Source organism: Hoplias malabaricus, chromosome 2, assembly GCF_029633855.1.
Source record: "Hoplias malabaricus isolate fHopMal1 chromosome 2, fHopMal1.hap1, whole genome shotgun sequence".
Lineage (NCBI taxonomy): Eukaryota > Metazoa > Chordata > Actinopteri > Characiformes > Erythrinidae > Hoplias > Hoplias malabaricus.
In genome coordinates, this window is record NC_089801.1 from 56,767,194 (window position 1) to 56,782,140 (window position 14,947).

Here is a 14,947-nt window from a genome sequence, read left to right on the forward strand (position 1 = left end):
GCTCATCTGAGCAAAGGAAACACGTTGCTATTTTATGGATGTAGACTGCAATAAACCCAACTCACATCCCTGTCATAAGCTTTCTGCAGGTTTACTGTTTTACTGAATCAGAACGAATACAAATTTTGAGACGAGTGACTAGCTATTGCTTTCTTCATTGCCTGAAACTCTTTTACATCAATACCCAGAGATGATATATAATCAACCATAGGGGAAAATAACTGTAAAATGTATAACCCCAACTGGTACACAAACCAAATGAATGAAATTGATTTTTGGTGTCTTTTCCTTGAAAGTATCCCATCACTGATGAACACAGATGATAGCGATAAGAATAAATAATAGATATGTTGAAATCTCTAAATCTGTAAGCTTGAAATTAGCCTATGAAAATATGCTTAAGTCACTTCCATTGTTTTAGACCAGGTATAAGAACATAATCACACTGGACTGTTTAAATAGACTAACCAGCAGCTGACAGTATCCAAAATGTGCATGCAAACATTTAATTTACTTGTATATTACTTTTTATGGTAATGTAACATTAATTTTACACAGAATCTTACTACAGAAATAAATAGATATAATTAATAGTACATATTAGACATTCACTGGTATATTTTATCTCAAAACACCATATGCTAATATTTGTATGTGAGTACCTGTTAAAGTTTGAAAAAACTGTTTATTTTATTTTTAAAAATTAAAACAGGCTCCTTTTGGAATCATACTATTTTTATAGAATTTACTGCATAAGTACATACATGGTTTTTATTACTTCACACCTTTAACTACTGATTCTCTAGTTCACTGCCCAGTTATTATTGTAATTACTGAAATAGTATCAGGTATATATGAATATCAGTACGTCATCAATGCAGCACAAATTCAGCACGTTGATATGTAAATTCTGAACACAAACAGCAAGGGGCGTACTGATCTCGTTCATTTATGTACATATACGGTTACTGAATATTTCTGAACAGTTCTTCTGTTGATTTTAAGGGTTTTCCAGGTCCCCAGGGTCAGATCGGATTACCAGGAGAAAAGGTACATTTTGTTGCACTCCGAATAAAACTGTATCTCCAAAATAGTAACACTTTAAGAAAAAAAAAAGGAACAAAAGAAAAAAGCATTCTTTACATTATTTTACAGGGGCCTCTTGGAAAGAAAGGAATGAGGGGATTACCCGGAACCGATGGACCCCCGGTAAGATACACACACACACACACACATTCACACACAATCTTGTCTCCATTGTTTCAGAGGACATTATATAGGTTTTTTTTTTTTTGCATTTTCCACATCTGTTTTCATAATGTATTCATGCTGACACCTCTTTTTACTTTTATGATTGTAAAATGTTTCCTGTAAAGTGGGCAGTAACTTGAAATAGAAGGTGTGTTTCTGATAAAAGGGCCTTGAAATATATGGCTGCCATAGTAACATGCAAAACATGTCAATTTTCACAGGGCCACCCAGGGAGAGAAGGACCCCCCGGAGAGAAAGGCCTACCGGTGAGTGTTCTGATCTGAAACCGGGGTTGAACTGTGCTGTTGTTTATTCTGAAGCAGAAGTTTGGAGCAGTGAAGCACTAGTAAATAAAAAAACCTTTGTAATAGTCTGTTCCACCTTCAATGACCAAACTTCAGCATTTTCCATTCCACCCTCCACCTTAAGAACTCTGCTCTACTGAACACTGCTGGACTCGACTGGACTCTACTGAACACTGTTGAACTCTACTGAACTCTAATGGACTCTGCTGGACTTGACTGGATTCTAGTGGACTCTACTGAACACTGTTAAAATCTATTGAACACTGCTGGACTCTAGTGAACACTGCTGGAATCTACTGAACTCTAATGGTCTCTACTGAACACTGCTGGACTCTACTGAACTCTAATGAACTCTACTGAACCCTAATGGTCTTTACTGAACACTGCTGGAATTTACTAGACTCTAATGAACTCTGCTGGACCCTACTGGACTCTACTGAATTCTATTGGGCTCTACTGGACTCTATTGTACACTGCTGAACTCTGCTGGACTCTACTGAACACTACTGGACTCTAGTGGACTCTTCTGAGCACTGCTGGATTCTACTGAACTCTATTGGTCTCTACTGAAAACTGCTGGACTCTACTGGCATCTACTGGTCTCTACTGAACACTGCTGGACTCTACTAAACATTGCTGGATTCTACTGGACTCTACTGAACACTGCTGAACTCTAGCGGACTCTACTGAACACTGCTGGATTCTACTGGACTCTACTGAACACTGCTGAACTCTACTGGACTCTACTGAACACTGCTGAACTCTACTGGACTCTAGTGAACTCTACTGATCTCTATTGGGCTCAACTGGACTCTAGTGGACTCTACTGAACTCTGCTGAAATCTAATGGCCTCTACTAAACTCTGCTGGACCTTACTAGACTCTGCTGAGCTCTACTGGGCTCAACTGGATTCTACTGGACTCTAGTGAACACTGCTGAACTCTACTTAAATCCAGTGAACTCTACTGATCTCTGCTGGAATCTAGTGAACTCTACTGAGCTATTCTGGACTCCAGTGATCTCTACTCGACTCAGCTGAACACTGTTGAACTCTAGTTAATTCTGTTGGACCCTGGTGGAGTCTACTGGACTCTATTGAATACAGCTGGACTCTACTGAACTCAGCTGGACTCTACTGAACTCTAGTGGACTCTACTGGACACTACTGAACGCTGATGAACTCTACTGAACGCTGATGAACTCTACTGAACACTGATGAACTCTACTGAACACTGATGAACTCTACTGGACTCTACTGGACACTACTGAACACTGATGAACTCTACTGAGCTCTACTACTCTAGTGAACTCTACTGGACTCTACTGGAATTTTCCACTCCCACAGACCCCCCAAATGTGATATCTGCTGCAGCTGGAGATTTTACAGATGGAGACTTGGTGCTGGACGTCTTCGTTGTGTGACGTAGAGTGACAACTCTCTCTGGACAGTCAGCGCTCTGCAAGGTGTACACGCCACGGTTTAGTCCCTACTCGGCTCGCTCTCTGAACCACGAGAGAACAGCGACTAAACACTTCCAGAACGCTTCCAGAACCAGGACCAGATTTACCTGGTGGAGAAGCAGAACAGATGAGTCGAGTCAAGTAGTGGAAAAGTACCATAAGGCACATGGTCAGCAAAATCACAGAACATGTGAAAACAGAAAAACACAGATCCAGAAAGTCGTGACCTTGCCTCTTCAGAGCACTGCCTCGGAAGGAGGACTGAAGTCCTGTCTGAGTCGAGTGTTAGTATTAGACGCCACCTGCTGGATTCCTCTGTATGTCTGATGGAGACAGTGAAGCTATATCCTTTGCTGGTTTATATTTCCCATAATCCTGTGTGTTAGCAGTAGCAGGTACAAGTCAATGACCTGCCTTCTAGGGCCAACCACAGGGCCAACAAGGCTCAAAGGATGCTGCCTTCTGTTTCAGACACAGCCTTCATGTAACTACTGGACTTTTTAAGGTGGACAATAAAATTCAATTAGAATTAGGATATTGTGTTTTAAGATGGTGTTAAAAGGATATTGTGTTTGAAGATCATATCAAACAGAATTTTCCTTTATGTTGGTATAAAACAGAAATTGTATATTGTAGTTAATATTAAAGAAGATAGGTAGCGTTTTAAATAGGTATTATATTGTAAATAGGATATATTTTAATGTGGAGTCAAAATGTGGAATTATGTCTCATTCGTACTAAATGAGATATAGGATGTTAAGGTGGTATCAAATTTGATATATTGTTTTAATGTGGAATCAAACAGGAAATTGCGCTTTAAGGTGGTATTAAAAATATTGTGGTTTATGTTGGTAGAAAAAAGAAATGGTATTTTGTAGTTAATATTACAGAATATATTGTCTTTTAAGGTGGTATGAAGTCTATTGTGTTTTAATGTGGTATTAAGTAATATGTTTCAAATTCGTATTAAATGAGATATGGGGTGTTAAGATGATATCAAAGGGGAAACCCTATTTTAAGTGTGGTATTAAAAATATATTTTGTTTTATGTTGGTATGAAACAGAAATTGTATTTTGTAGTTAATATTAAAGAAGATGTTTTGTTCTAAGGTGGTATTAGACAAGATGTGGTGCCATAAGGTGGTATCAAACCCTTAAAGTGGATATTTGAGTGTAGTAATTTAATTATAATCCACACAAGCAGTTTTTGCCCAAGTTTAATGTTAGTTATGTAACTATTTTAAACAATTTGACGATTCAGTCATTTATGGCTGTCAGTTTCAGAGGTAGATTGGATAGAAGTGTTTTGTGTCTTGCCGCAGGGATTGGCAGGAGTACAGGGACCAGTCGGATATCCAGGAGCCAGAGGAGTGAAGGTAATATCTCTTAGAGATCTGTTTATCTCTGTGTGGTTCATAATGTCTCTGATAAATGCATGGAAATCATGATGCCATTTATGTAAACACAGTGTGAACTACAATCAGAGATAAGATTAAATCTACCTCCTTATTTTGACTCTCATTTTCCATTCTCTCAGCTCCACTGACTACACAGGAGCACTTTGTTGTTCTGAAAGTCTGCCTTTTGCTCTGCATTCTCTTATTTTATATTAATATATAACAAAGTCTCTGTACATTAACATACACTGGATGCTGTGCTTCTCTCTCTCTCTCTCTCTCTCTCTCTCTCTCTCTCTCTGTTCTGCAGGGTGCTGATGGTCTGAGGGGGCTGAAAGGCAGTAAAGGAGAGAAGGTGAGTTAATCATAAAAGACACTTTTACCGATACCTCTAGTCTTCGCAAAACATGACGAAGCAATAACGGGGGTGCGCGCTGCTCTGTGCTGAGTCACACAGACTTTAGCAGGAGAGAAAAAAAGCTTAAGTATCAATCTTTTTACACGAGTATTGATCAATCCCAATACCAGCGTTGGTATCGGTATTATCGATATTTGGATTGATCCGCCCACCTCTAGTGTCTAGACGTCAGTTTGTTTGGTTTTTAGATGCCCAGTGTGTGACAGGATGATGAAGAGTGTTACAGTGAGGTTTGGAGTCAGAGAGTTTATTAAAAAACGAGTCTTGACTAATCTCACGCAGGTATACTGAGTTTTTGAAGGGCTGAGAGGTTAAATCAGGAAGAATCCCCAGACAGCAGATGAACTTTAGCCAAATCTGTGTCACCTTTGTCCCTGGTTCAGTGTCTGATAAACCCCCACAGCAGTGTTCTCCCCCTGTCTAAACAGCCCTGTCCAGAACGCCTGCTTTCAAACGCAAGGTTCCTTTAAATGACAATGAGCCGCTCGCTGTTCACCCCGACCCCGAGCGCACAGCAGTGAGGAGCAAGGAGCAGAAGCTCTGGTTTTTAGCCGTTTTTCACTCATTTTTTCACTTTCTCCGTTTTTACTGTGCTCTTATTTCTCCACACTCGTTGTGTCTGTTTTGCTGTGTTTAACCTCGTCTTTGTGCTCTCACATAAATGCGGGTCCAGCGCTGTTATTGGACAGACTCAGATGAGGGGGCAGGGCAATTCTAAAGGCTCTGCACTTGACGTCAGAAGGCGAGCAATATCAGAACGGCTCGTTTTATCCCATGTTTTCTGATTTAGGCAGCGCACCAAAAACTGACAATGTGTAGGTTGGTGAGCTCCAGATTCACATATTAATGTTATTTATTCATTTGAAAAATGAGAAAATTTCACTTTGTGTTTCAGGGTGAAGACGGTTTTCCGGGAGCCAAAGGAGAGATGGGCGTTAAAGGGGAAGATGTAAGGACACAGTTGTTCGTTTTTTGGATGTTAAATTTAAAAAACAAAGGAATAAATAAACATTTAACCTTTTGTCTCTGTTAGGGTGAAGCAGGACTCCCAGGCATGCGTGGAGAGGATGGTCCTGAAGGTCCAAAGGGTCAGTCTGGACCCCTTGGAGATCCTGGACCCATAGGCATCGCTGGAGAAAAGGTACAACTAGCAGTTGATTGGATATGCTAACGAACTGTCTGATATATTTGTAAAAATTATTTAGTAAATGCTGCTCATATATTCTTTTAATTTATTCTCTCTGTCTCTGTTCTCTCTCTATCTCTGTCTCTCTCACTCTCTCAGGGTAAGCTGGGTGTTCCAGGATTGCCTGGGTATCCAGGACGTCAGGGGCCAAAGGTGAGATAAAGAAGGCGACGATGATGGTGATGATAAAATACTTTATAAACTTGATAACTTCTCTCCGTGTGTTTGTTTATCTCTCTCTCTCTCTCTCTCTCTCTCTCTCTCTCTCTCTGTGTGTGTGTGTGTGTGTGTGTGTGTGTGTGTGTGTGTGTGTGTGTTAAGGGGACTGATGGTTTCCCGGGGGCTGTGGGAGTTCTGGGAGAGAAAGGGAGAAAGGTCAGTTACAGAAATAAAGAGAGAAAAAATATATATTCTTCATATATCAACCCTGGAACCATCTCTTCCTCCATTTCTTACGACTCTCTTGGAGGCTCCTTTCAGAAACTTACAGTGCTGTTTGTTTGTCTGTTTGTCTGTTTGTTTTCCCAGGGTCCTCCAGGACAAGCAGGCATTGCAGGACAGAGAGGCCCTAATGTGAGTCTCTGTATTTACTGATTATACATTTCAGAAAGGATTAGAATTGTAGGATGACACCTTAGCAACCAGTTGGGATACCATAGCAACAGTAACCACCTTGGATTATATAACAAAGCCCTTGTACCACTTTCACACCCCCCTGGGATAACATATCAACACCCTAACAACCACATGGGACAACATAGCAACATCTTAGCAACCACCTGATATAACATAGCAACAACTTAACGACCAACTGGGATAACGTATGATCACCCTAGCAGCCACATGGGACAGCAAAGCAACAAATTAGCAACCACCTGAGATAACAAAGCAGCAGCTTAGAAACCACCTGGGATAACACAGTATCACCTTAGCAACCACAATGAATACCATAGCAACATCTTAGCAACTACCTGGGATAATATAGGGCCAACCTCTTGCAAGCACAGGGCAAACCATAGTAACATAAAAATGTGTAGCAACACATTAGCAACCACCTGCCTTACTATAGCAATAGTCTATCTTAAGGACAGAGGGGTCTTGTGGGTGTCTAGTTCATGTTTACCATTTTACAGACAGCTGATGGAAATATTAGCATTCTTGGATGACATAGCAACACCTTAGCCACACCTTAGCAACCACCTGGGAAACTATAGTAATACCTTAACAACACTTTAGCAACCACCCAGGATACCATAGCAACAGTCTATCTGCAAGTCAGTATGAACTGCATACTGAAAGCAGTTATTAACTTAGGAGTGTGTGTGTGTGTGTGTGTGTGTGTGTGTGCTTGTCTCTTTTAGGGAGCTCGTGGAGCCAGAGGTGCGAGAGGACCCACAGGAAAGTCTGGAGAAAAGGTCAGACCTCCTCAGGCTTCTTCTCCTATAGGCTTTATGATACGTTTCACCCTATAACCAGAAATATTAGAGTAGTCTGGGCCCCCCGGGGACAGGATTAGGGTGGTCTTGATAATTCCCTGCCGCATTCTGTGAGGTTCCAGGACCTAGCTCTAGCACCAAGGCTTTAGAGAACCCCCTCCATCCAATCCCATGGTTAAGGCCATAATTTGTCATGAAAAAAAGTGATTTAAATTCTCTAGAAATAACTTGTTTTATTGTTTATTTTGATGTTGTACAATGATAAAGATTTACACATAACAAGAAATTTTAATCAGACAATTCATCATAAAATACCTCCTCATCTACCTGTAAATAATGAATCATGAATTTGTTTTGTTTAATTTTGAGGTCATGAGTTTTTTTTGATAAAAGTTAATGATCTGTGTTTTTCCTGAAGGGGACTGCTGGACATGATGGACCCCCAGGTCCAACAGGAGAAAGAGTAAGCTTTAGCACACACACCATTTTGTATTTGTGAATGTTTTACATTAAATAGATGTACATTAATTTTGTGGAGACTCTCCATTAATTTTTCCTTAGTTCCTACTAGGTTCACCATAACACTAACACTAAAGCATGTGCTAGTTAACACAGGATTTGTTCCCTACAATGCCATATATTCCTGGTCCACACACACACACACACACACACACACACACACACATACACACACAAATTAAAATGAAATTGAAATTAATTAAACTACATATAGTTTGAGGACCGACTGTTGGATTTCTTCTTTGCTTATCAGGGTCCTCAAGGGCCTCACGGTCGTGTTGGAGAGATTGGACCTAAAGGGCCAGCTGTAAGTGGACCTTAATCATCCTTGCATTTTATCCTGAATAATAAACACAGTACAAACCTAATACCATACATTTCTTCCAGGGGCCTTCTGGGAAGGATGGTCTTCCAGGTCATCCCGGCCAGCGGGGGGAGCCAGTGAGTTTAATTACATGAACACACCACTTGCCATATCATAAGACTACAATACCAAACAATTGAGATAACATTACAGCATCCTAGCAGCCACCTGGGATATCATAGGATGCCTTTATAAACTATTTGCATCTTGCTGTACAGTTGTTCTCTGGTCATCTGTTGTCTCTCCACTGAGTGGTCTCATTTTCTCTCAGGGTTTCCAAGGAAAGACTGGACCCCCGGGACCCTCAGGTGTAGTGGGGCCACAGGTGAGTCCACCAGGTGTTTTTGTTTATGTTGATGTTGATGTCATTCACTTACTGTGATCATACATCAGTGTCATAGTAGGGTGAGGAGCTTAGGGCAGAGTAACTGCTCCTTTGCGTTGAGGTGGTCCAGGCGTCTTTTAAGGACGCCTCCTCCTGCTGGACGTATAACAGGCACATACAACTAGAAGGAGGCCCTGGGGTAGGACCTGTTGGAGGGATTATATCTTCTGGCCTGGGAGAACCTGGGGATGCCCCAGGAGGAGCCAAAAGAGGTTGGGTTGGCCAGAGATGACTGGAGTTCTTTCCTTAACCCTTAGGAGGCTTGGCGTATTGTGGCCATTTTACGGCATATTAAACAATGTTTACCATGAGACTTTTGATGTATTTTCAGTTCTCTATATCTATTCTCTCTACTGTCTGTCATTCATCCAGCAAGATCACCCCCACCTCCTTACTGTATACAGATTGTAAAAAAGAGTCAGTAAATTCCATTTTTTTTTTCTATTTTGTTATAACATGAAGAATGACAAAGATATTAAAATTAATTAATTAATTAATTCAGAGCTTGGCCATACCGATTCTGCACACTTTTACTGTGAGCCTGATGTTTTTGATCACATTTTAAATTATTATACCTCAGTTTCTACTTTGTCTATCCTCATTAAACCAAAATGAACCCAGAGCAAAAAGCCAGTATCTTCGACTGAAGTTGGTGACAGAATGTCTTTGCTTTGACGCGTCTCGTCTTGAACAAAGTTCAATGACATCAGTATGCTCAGGGTTAATCTAATTCATTCCTTTATTTATTGTCTGTAACCCTTATCCAGTTCAGGGTGGCGGTGGGTCCAGAGCCTACCCAGAATCTCTGGGCGCAATGTGGGAACACACCCTGAAAAGGGGGCGCCACGCACACACTCACGCATACGGATACTTTTGAGTCGCCAATCCACCTAACAGCGTGGGAGGAAACCAGAACACCCGGAGGAAACCCATGCGGACACGGGGAGAACACTCCTCACAGACAGTCATCCGGGGCGGGACTCAAATCCACAACCTCCAGGACCCTGGAGCTGTGTGACTGCACCCTTAATATAATTAGGATTTTATATTTCAGTGTGCTTCCTATTTCCTCTCTCTTCAAACTGGTTTGAGACTGCACTCCTGGTTTATTTCTGGTTTCAATGTCAACAAAAGTCTAAAACTGTAAAGCTTGTAAATGTTAATTCCTAATGATGTTAAAATAATTTCTCCACCTGAGCTACAAGTCAGAATCATCCACAGGACGTCAGAGCAGATGTTTCAGGGCATTCTACTATGTATCTCCATTTGTTTGCAGGGTAACTCAGGTGAGACGGGACCAATGGGAGAAAGAGGTCACCCAGGCTCTGCAGGACCACCCGGAGAGCAGGGTCTACCAGGAGCTGCAGGCAAAGAGGGGGCAAAGGTCTTAGTCGTGTTCAGAATCATCATCCGTGTCATATTTCTGGTTGTTACCATCCTGTCCTTCGTTAAATATGTGTGTGCTTTTGTTTCGGTTGGCAGGGAGACCCTGGACCCACAGGAACCCCAGGGAAGAGCGGACCGGCCGGATTAAAAGGTTTCCGTGGTACTCGTGGAGCTGCAGGCACCATGGTAACAGTCGCTAACGGACATTTACTCATCATTAAAGGAAGAAACATAATAGAGCATCATTGCTTACAATTGTATAGGCTTCTGTGGTAAAGTAAAATATTTAAAAATATATATTAAAAAAACTCCTCCTGCGATAAACAATGAAAAATGTATCTGATGATTATATTCACTTCCACACAGTGTCTAAATGTGTGAAGAGTTAATAGCTACAGCCACAACAGTCCTGCATCATCACAAGGACATTTTAAAGGATTTGAATATTAATTTGCTCATTTTATTTTAGCTAAATTAATATTTACCATTGACTTTTAATCATAAAATTTGCAAAAATATAATGACGTTCTGAAAGTATTTGTAATTTTCAAAGTTTTGTAATTTTGCATTTTTCATCTAAATTCTTATTTGTCAATTTAAAATAGAGAGCTCAAAAATAAAATTCAATAAAACAGTGACATGTAATTAAAATTCAATTTATTCAGAATCGAATAGAATCACTTTATTGGGCAGGGTGTTTCACACAGTGAAATTTGTTCTCCACATTTAACCCAATCCGTGCAGTGAAACACAAACTTACACATACACTGGTGAACACTAGGGGGCAGTTAACAGTGCCCAGAGCAGTGGGCAGCCCTAGCCACAGCGCCTGGGGAGCAGTTGTGGATTAGGTGCCTTGCTCAAGGGTGCTTAATTTATGACCTGCTGGCTGAAAACCTCAATAAAGTAATGATAACAAAACCATGGTCAGCCACAGCCTTAGTGGATGACATAAACGCAGCCCAGACCAGGAACAGTCTACCAGAGACTTGCTGAAACACAGGGCTTAAAAAAGCCGCAACTGAGAGTCATTATCAAGGGGCAGAGCCGGGACGGAGAACTGAACCTGTGTAATGTTTGAGTCCAGATTCTCAGGAGTGAGAAACCATGACAAAGTGAAAGAGAGGAAGGAGCTGTATTTATTAATGTGTGTGTGATATTACAGTATTAAATATTTAATTCAATTAATACTTAATCTAATATTTTATTGACAGGGACCACCTGGACTGAAAGGAAGTGGGGGTCCCTCTGGACCTTCTGGACCAAATGTAAGTGTTTGATCTTTTTGTCATTTGGATGGATTATGTCTTTATCACCAAAGAAAATAGAGATACAAAGTTTACTTCAGACAATTACATTATCATCAAAAATGAAACTAATTACATTCTGATTCTCTCTCTCCTTCTCTCTCTCTAGGGGCCGACAGGTGAGAGGGGTCCTCCTGGTCTTGCGGGTGCAATTGGTCAGCCTGGGCGAGCGGGAAGTGTCGGTGGTTCTGGACCAATGGGAGAGAAGGGAGAACCGGTAAAAAACATTAAAATGATTTCACCTCATGTTTTAACACTCGTGATTGCAGACGTGTTGGCTGTTCCTTCTCTTTAAATGACTCACACAGATGTGTGTAGAAGCCTGACAGCGCCCCCTGCTGTCAATTGTGTTTCAGTAAGGGACCATTTACACCAGACAAGACACCCTAGTGTGCCTCATTTGAAGAGAAGGAACAGCCACGGAGACACTCGTTTATAGCCACTAGTTTCAGAGGGTATATATTTTGAAAATTCATGTTTTTAAACTTTTATTAGAGTTTACATTGAAACTTTTAAATAATTAAGAATAAAAAAAAGTTAAAGGCCTGCCTTTTTGTGAAGGGAGGTAAATATAAAATATTATAAAACACATCGATGTTCAATTTATAGATGTATTTATTTACAATGAAAAATTCACAATAGACTATTCTTCCACCACACAATGTTAACATAATATTAACTTTAACGGTGAACACTATTGCTAGTCAACATGAGAGTGAATGTTTAATTATATTAATGTGGCGTAGTTACTCTCTACACCACTCTGCATGGCTCTTTTGCTTTTCCACTGGCCAAATCTGGTCCTGACCCAGGAACTGGGTAAGTTTTCAGTTCCAGCTGGCTCCGGGTTTCAACCAAGCCAAGTAGGTACTAAATGGTTAATTGTAAACCCTGCAGAGCGCTGATTGGCCGGAGCCATATTAATCACCACGCAATACAGAACTCATTCTAATCCAACACAAACAGCCACTTGTAAAATCTCTGAAGTTACAGCAGCTTTCACATTTATTTTTATCGGACTCACAGCAGCAGCTCTCGATGGCAGGCAAAAAAGTTCCAGTGAAAGCAGAACGTTTGACAAGTAACTGATCTGTGAGAACTGGGGCGGAGCCATGTTCAGTCAAAACAACAACAACACGCGATACACGATGAGTACACAGTGCTTAACTTTACCACCTCAGTTGTTGTGGTTTTCAATGTCAGTGATTCCTTAATAGAGACAATAGAGAATAGAGAAGCTTAATAGAGAAGCTTCAAGCGCAGCGAGCCATGTCAAGTCGTGTAGAGCCAGACCCATGCGGTGGAAAAAGGACATTAGAAAGCACATATACATATAGAGGCATTGATCCTGAGGATTACAGTCCTAGAACTGTGTCTCTCTGTAAGCTTGTGCTGTCTCTGTGTGCAGGGAGAGAAGGGTCCGATAGGCCCCGCAGGTCAGGATGGAGAGCAGGGTCCTGTGGGTCTACCAGGAGCCACAGGTCCGTCTGGACCCCCAGGAGAGGATGGAGATAAGGTAACAGGGCCATACCATGACTTATGCTGTCTGCGGAGTTGAATATGAGGTTCAGTGTTTCTGTTTACCCTCAGGGTGAAACCGGAGGCCCGGGACAGAAAGGAAGCAAAGGAGACAAAGGAGAATCTGTAAGCCTCAGTCTTCACCTTTATTCTCCTTTCTGTTCTCTTTTGTTCTGCTTTATTTTCCTTTATTCTCTTTTTTATCCTTCGCTTTTCACTCTTCTGTTTCATTCTCTTTGTCATCTACTGTTTTCTGTTCTCACATATTCCCTTCATTCTCTACAATTTCTTTTTTTTATCTGATCTCTGTCATTCTCCTCTGTAGTTTTTTGCTCTGTTCTTGTCACTACTCTTCTTGTCTCTTCACTTCTCTCATTTTCCTCTCTCCTTTTGTTCTCTCCTATCCTGCTGTTCTCTTTTTCCTCTCTGCACTTCTCTTCTCTAGTGTTTCTCTCCAATTCTCATTTTCTCTGCTGTCAGTTATTCTCCTCTATTCTTTTCTCCCTTTCTCCTCTCTTCTCTACACTAATCTCTGACATGTGTTAAATTAGTCTATTCATTCTTTCTCCCCAGGGACCACCGGGTCCGACCGGTATTCAGGGACCGGAGGGGCAGCCTGGAGTTCCGGTGAGAAAACAGATATTTCAGTTGTAAATATTCAGACACTGTGAACTGGACGACAGATGAGTCTTAACATGAGTCTTAACCTGAACCAACTCACTCACTTATTCATGTTTACTAACTGCTCCACAAGTGGGAGGTAAACAGTGTTTTGGAGTGTGTGATTGTTTATCATGTCTCTGTCTTGTGTTCTTTTTGGAAGCAGTGTTAGTGAAGTGACAGATTTACTGTATTAGTGACATATTTTGTCCCTCAGGGAGTGGACGGGGAGAGGGGTCCCCCGGGGCAGCAGGGGATGTACGGCCAGAAAGGAGATGAAGGACTGAGAGGCTTTAAAGGAGCCACAGGACCAATAGGATTACAGGTACTGTCCAGTTCATTCAGATTAGTAACATGGGCAGTGAGTGGAGGTACAAGGGGGAGAACTGTAGAAGAGGCTAGCCACTAGACTGGAAGTAAATAAAAGATTAATATTTGTGTGTGTATGTGTGTGTGTGTGTGTGTTTGTGTGTGTGTGTCTATGTGTGTAGGGAATGCCTGGATCCCCAGGAGAGAAGGGAGAGAGCGGTCACGCTGGATTGATTGTGAGATATTGGTCTTTTCCATCGTTTATATGAAAAAATAACATTAAGGTTTTGTTTTTTTTTATCATGACCCAGTCGTTGAATTCAGGTTCAGAAGTTTGTGAACTGTGTCTCTGATGAATGATTTCTGATTTTAGGGCCCGCCCGGTCAGCTTGGTCCTCGAGGCCCTCAGGGACCCAGCGGTGGACAGGTATGTTTGACATTTGTATCCAAAACTATTTTGAATACATCACTTACACATTCATGTATTGCTTGGTAAAATGTATTAGGGTACTAAACCCCCAACCAACCATCATCCTTCACTACACCCCTAACCAATCATCATCCCTTACTAAACCCCTGACCAATAATCATCCCTCACTAAACACCCTGACCAATCATCATTCCTCACCAAACCCCAGAACAATCATTATCCCTCACTCAACCCCCAACCAACCATCATCCTTCACTACACCCTGACCAATCATCATCCCTTACTAAACCCCTGACCAATAATCATCCCTCACTAAACACCCTGACCAATCATAATTCCTCACAAAACCCCAGACCAATTATCATCCCTCACTGAACCCCGACCAATTATCATCCTTCACTAAACCCCCATTCATCATCCCTTACTAAACACCCAGACCAATCATCATCTCTCAGTAAACCCCCAACCAATCATCATCCTTCACTAAACCCCCGACCAATAATCATCTCTCACTAAACCCCCGACCAATCATCATCCCTCACTAAACCCCCAACCAATCATCATTCCTCAACACACCCCTGACACATCTTTCACTAAACCCCCGACCAATCATC

The 14,947-nt window shown here is 41.4% G+C and overlaps 1 protein-coding gene across 2 annotated transcripts in view; it reads left to right on the plus strand.

Moving 5' to 3' along the window:
- The window catches only part of LOC136686513 (collagen alpha-1(XI) chain-like), a 41,296-nt gene that overhangs the window by 15,605 nt on the left and 10,744 nt on the right, over positions 1-14,947 (plus strand). For both annotated transcript variants that reach the window (XM_066660338.1, XM_066660339.1), the window contains exons 20-44: positions 1,006-1,050; positions 1,156-1,209; positions 1,473-1,517; positions 4,341-4,394; positions 4,726-4,770; positions 5,729-5,782; positions 5,867-5,974; positions 6,119-6,172; positions 6,341-6,394; positions 6,548-6,592; positions 7,381-7,434; positions 7,874-7,918; positions 8,228-8,281; positions 8,362-8,415; positions 8,610-8,663; positions 10,000-10,107; positions 10,206-10,295; positions 11,324-11,377; positions 11,526-11,633; positions 12,825-12,932; positions 13,007-13,060; positions 13,508-13,561; positions 13,812-13,919; positions 14,086-14,139; positions 14,277-14,330. In XM_066660338.1, the coding sequence (XP_066516435.1) occupies positions 1,006-1,050; positions 1,156-1,209; positions 1,473-1,517; positions 4,341-4,394; positions 4,726-4,770; positions 5,729-5,782; positions 5,867-5,974; positions 6,119-6,172; positions 6,341-6,394; positions 6,548-6,592; positions 7,381-7,434; positions 7,874-7,918; positions 8,228-8,281; positions 8,362-8,415; positions 8,610-8,663; positions 10,000-10,107; positions 10,206-10,295; positions 11,324-11,377; positions 11,526-11,633; positions 12,825-12,932; positions 13,007-13,060; positions 13,508-13,561; positions 13,812-13,919; positions 14,086-14,139; positions 14,277-14,330 (1,611 nt within the window). The remainder of the gene's footprint in view (positions 1-1,005; positions 1,051-1,155; positions 1,210-1,472; positions 1,518-4,340; positions 4,395-4,725; positions 4,771-5,728; positions 5,783-5,866; positions 5,975-6,118; positions 6,173-6,340; positions 6,395-6,547; positions 6,593-7,380; positions 7,435-7,873; positions 7,919-8,227; positions 8,282-8,361; positions 8,416-8,609; positions 8,664-9,999; positions 10,108-10,205; positions 10,296-11,323; positions 11,378-11,525; positions 11,634-12,824; positions 12,933-13,006; positions 13,061-13,507; positions 13,562-13,811; positions 13,920-14,085; positions 14,140-14,276; positions 14,331-14,947) is intronic.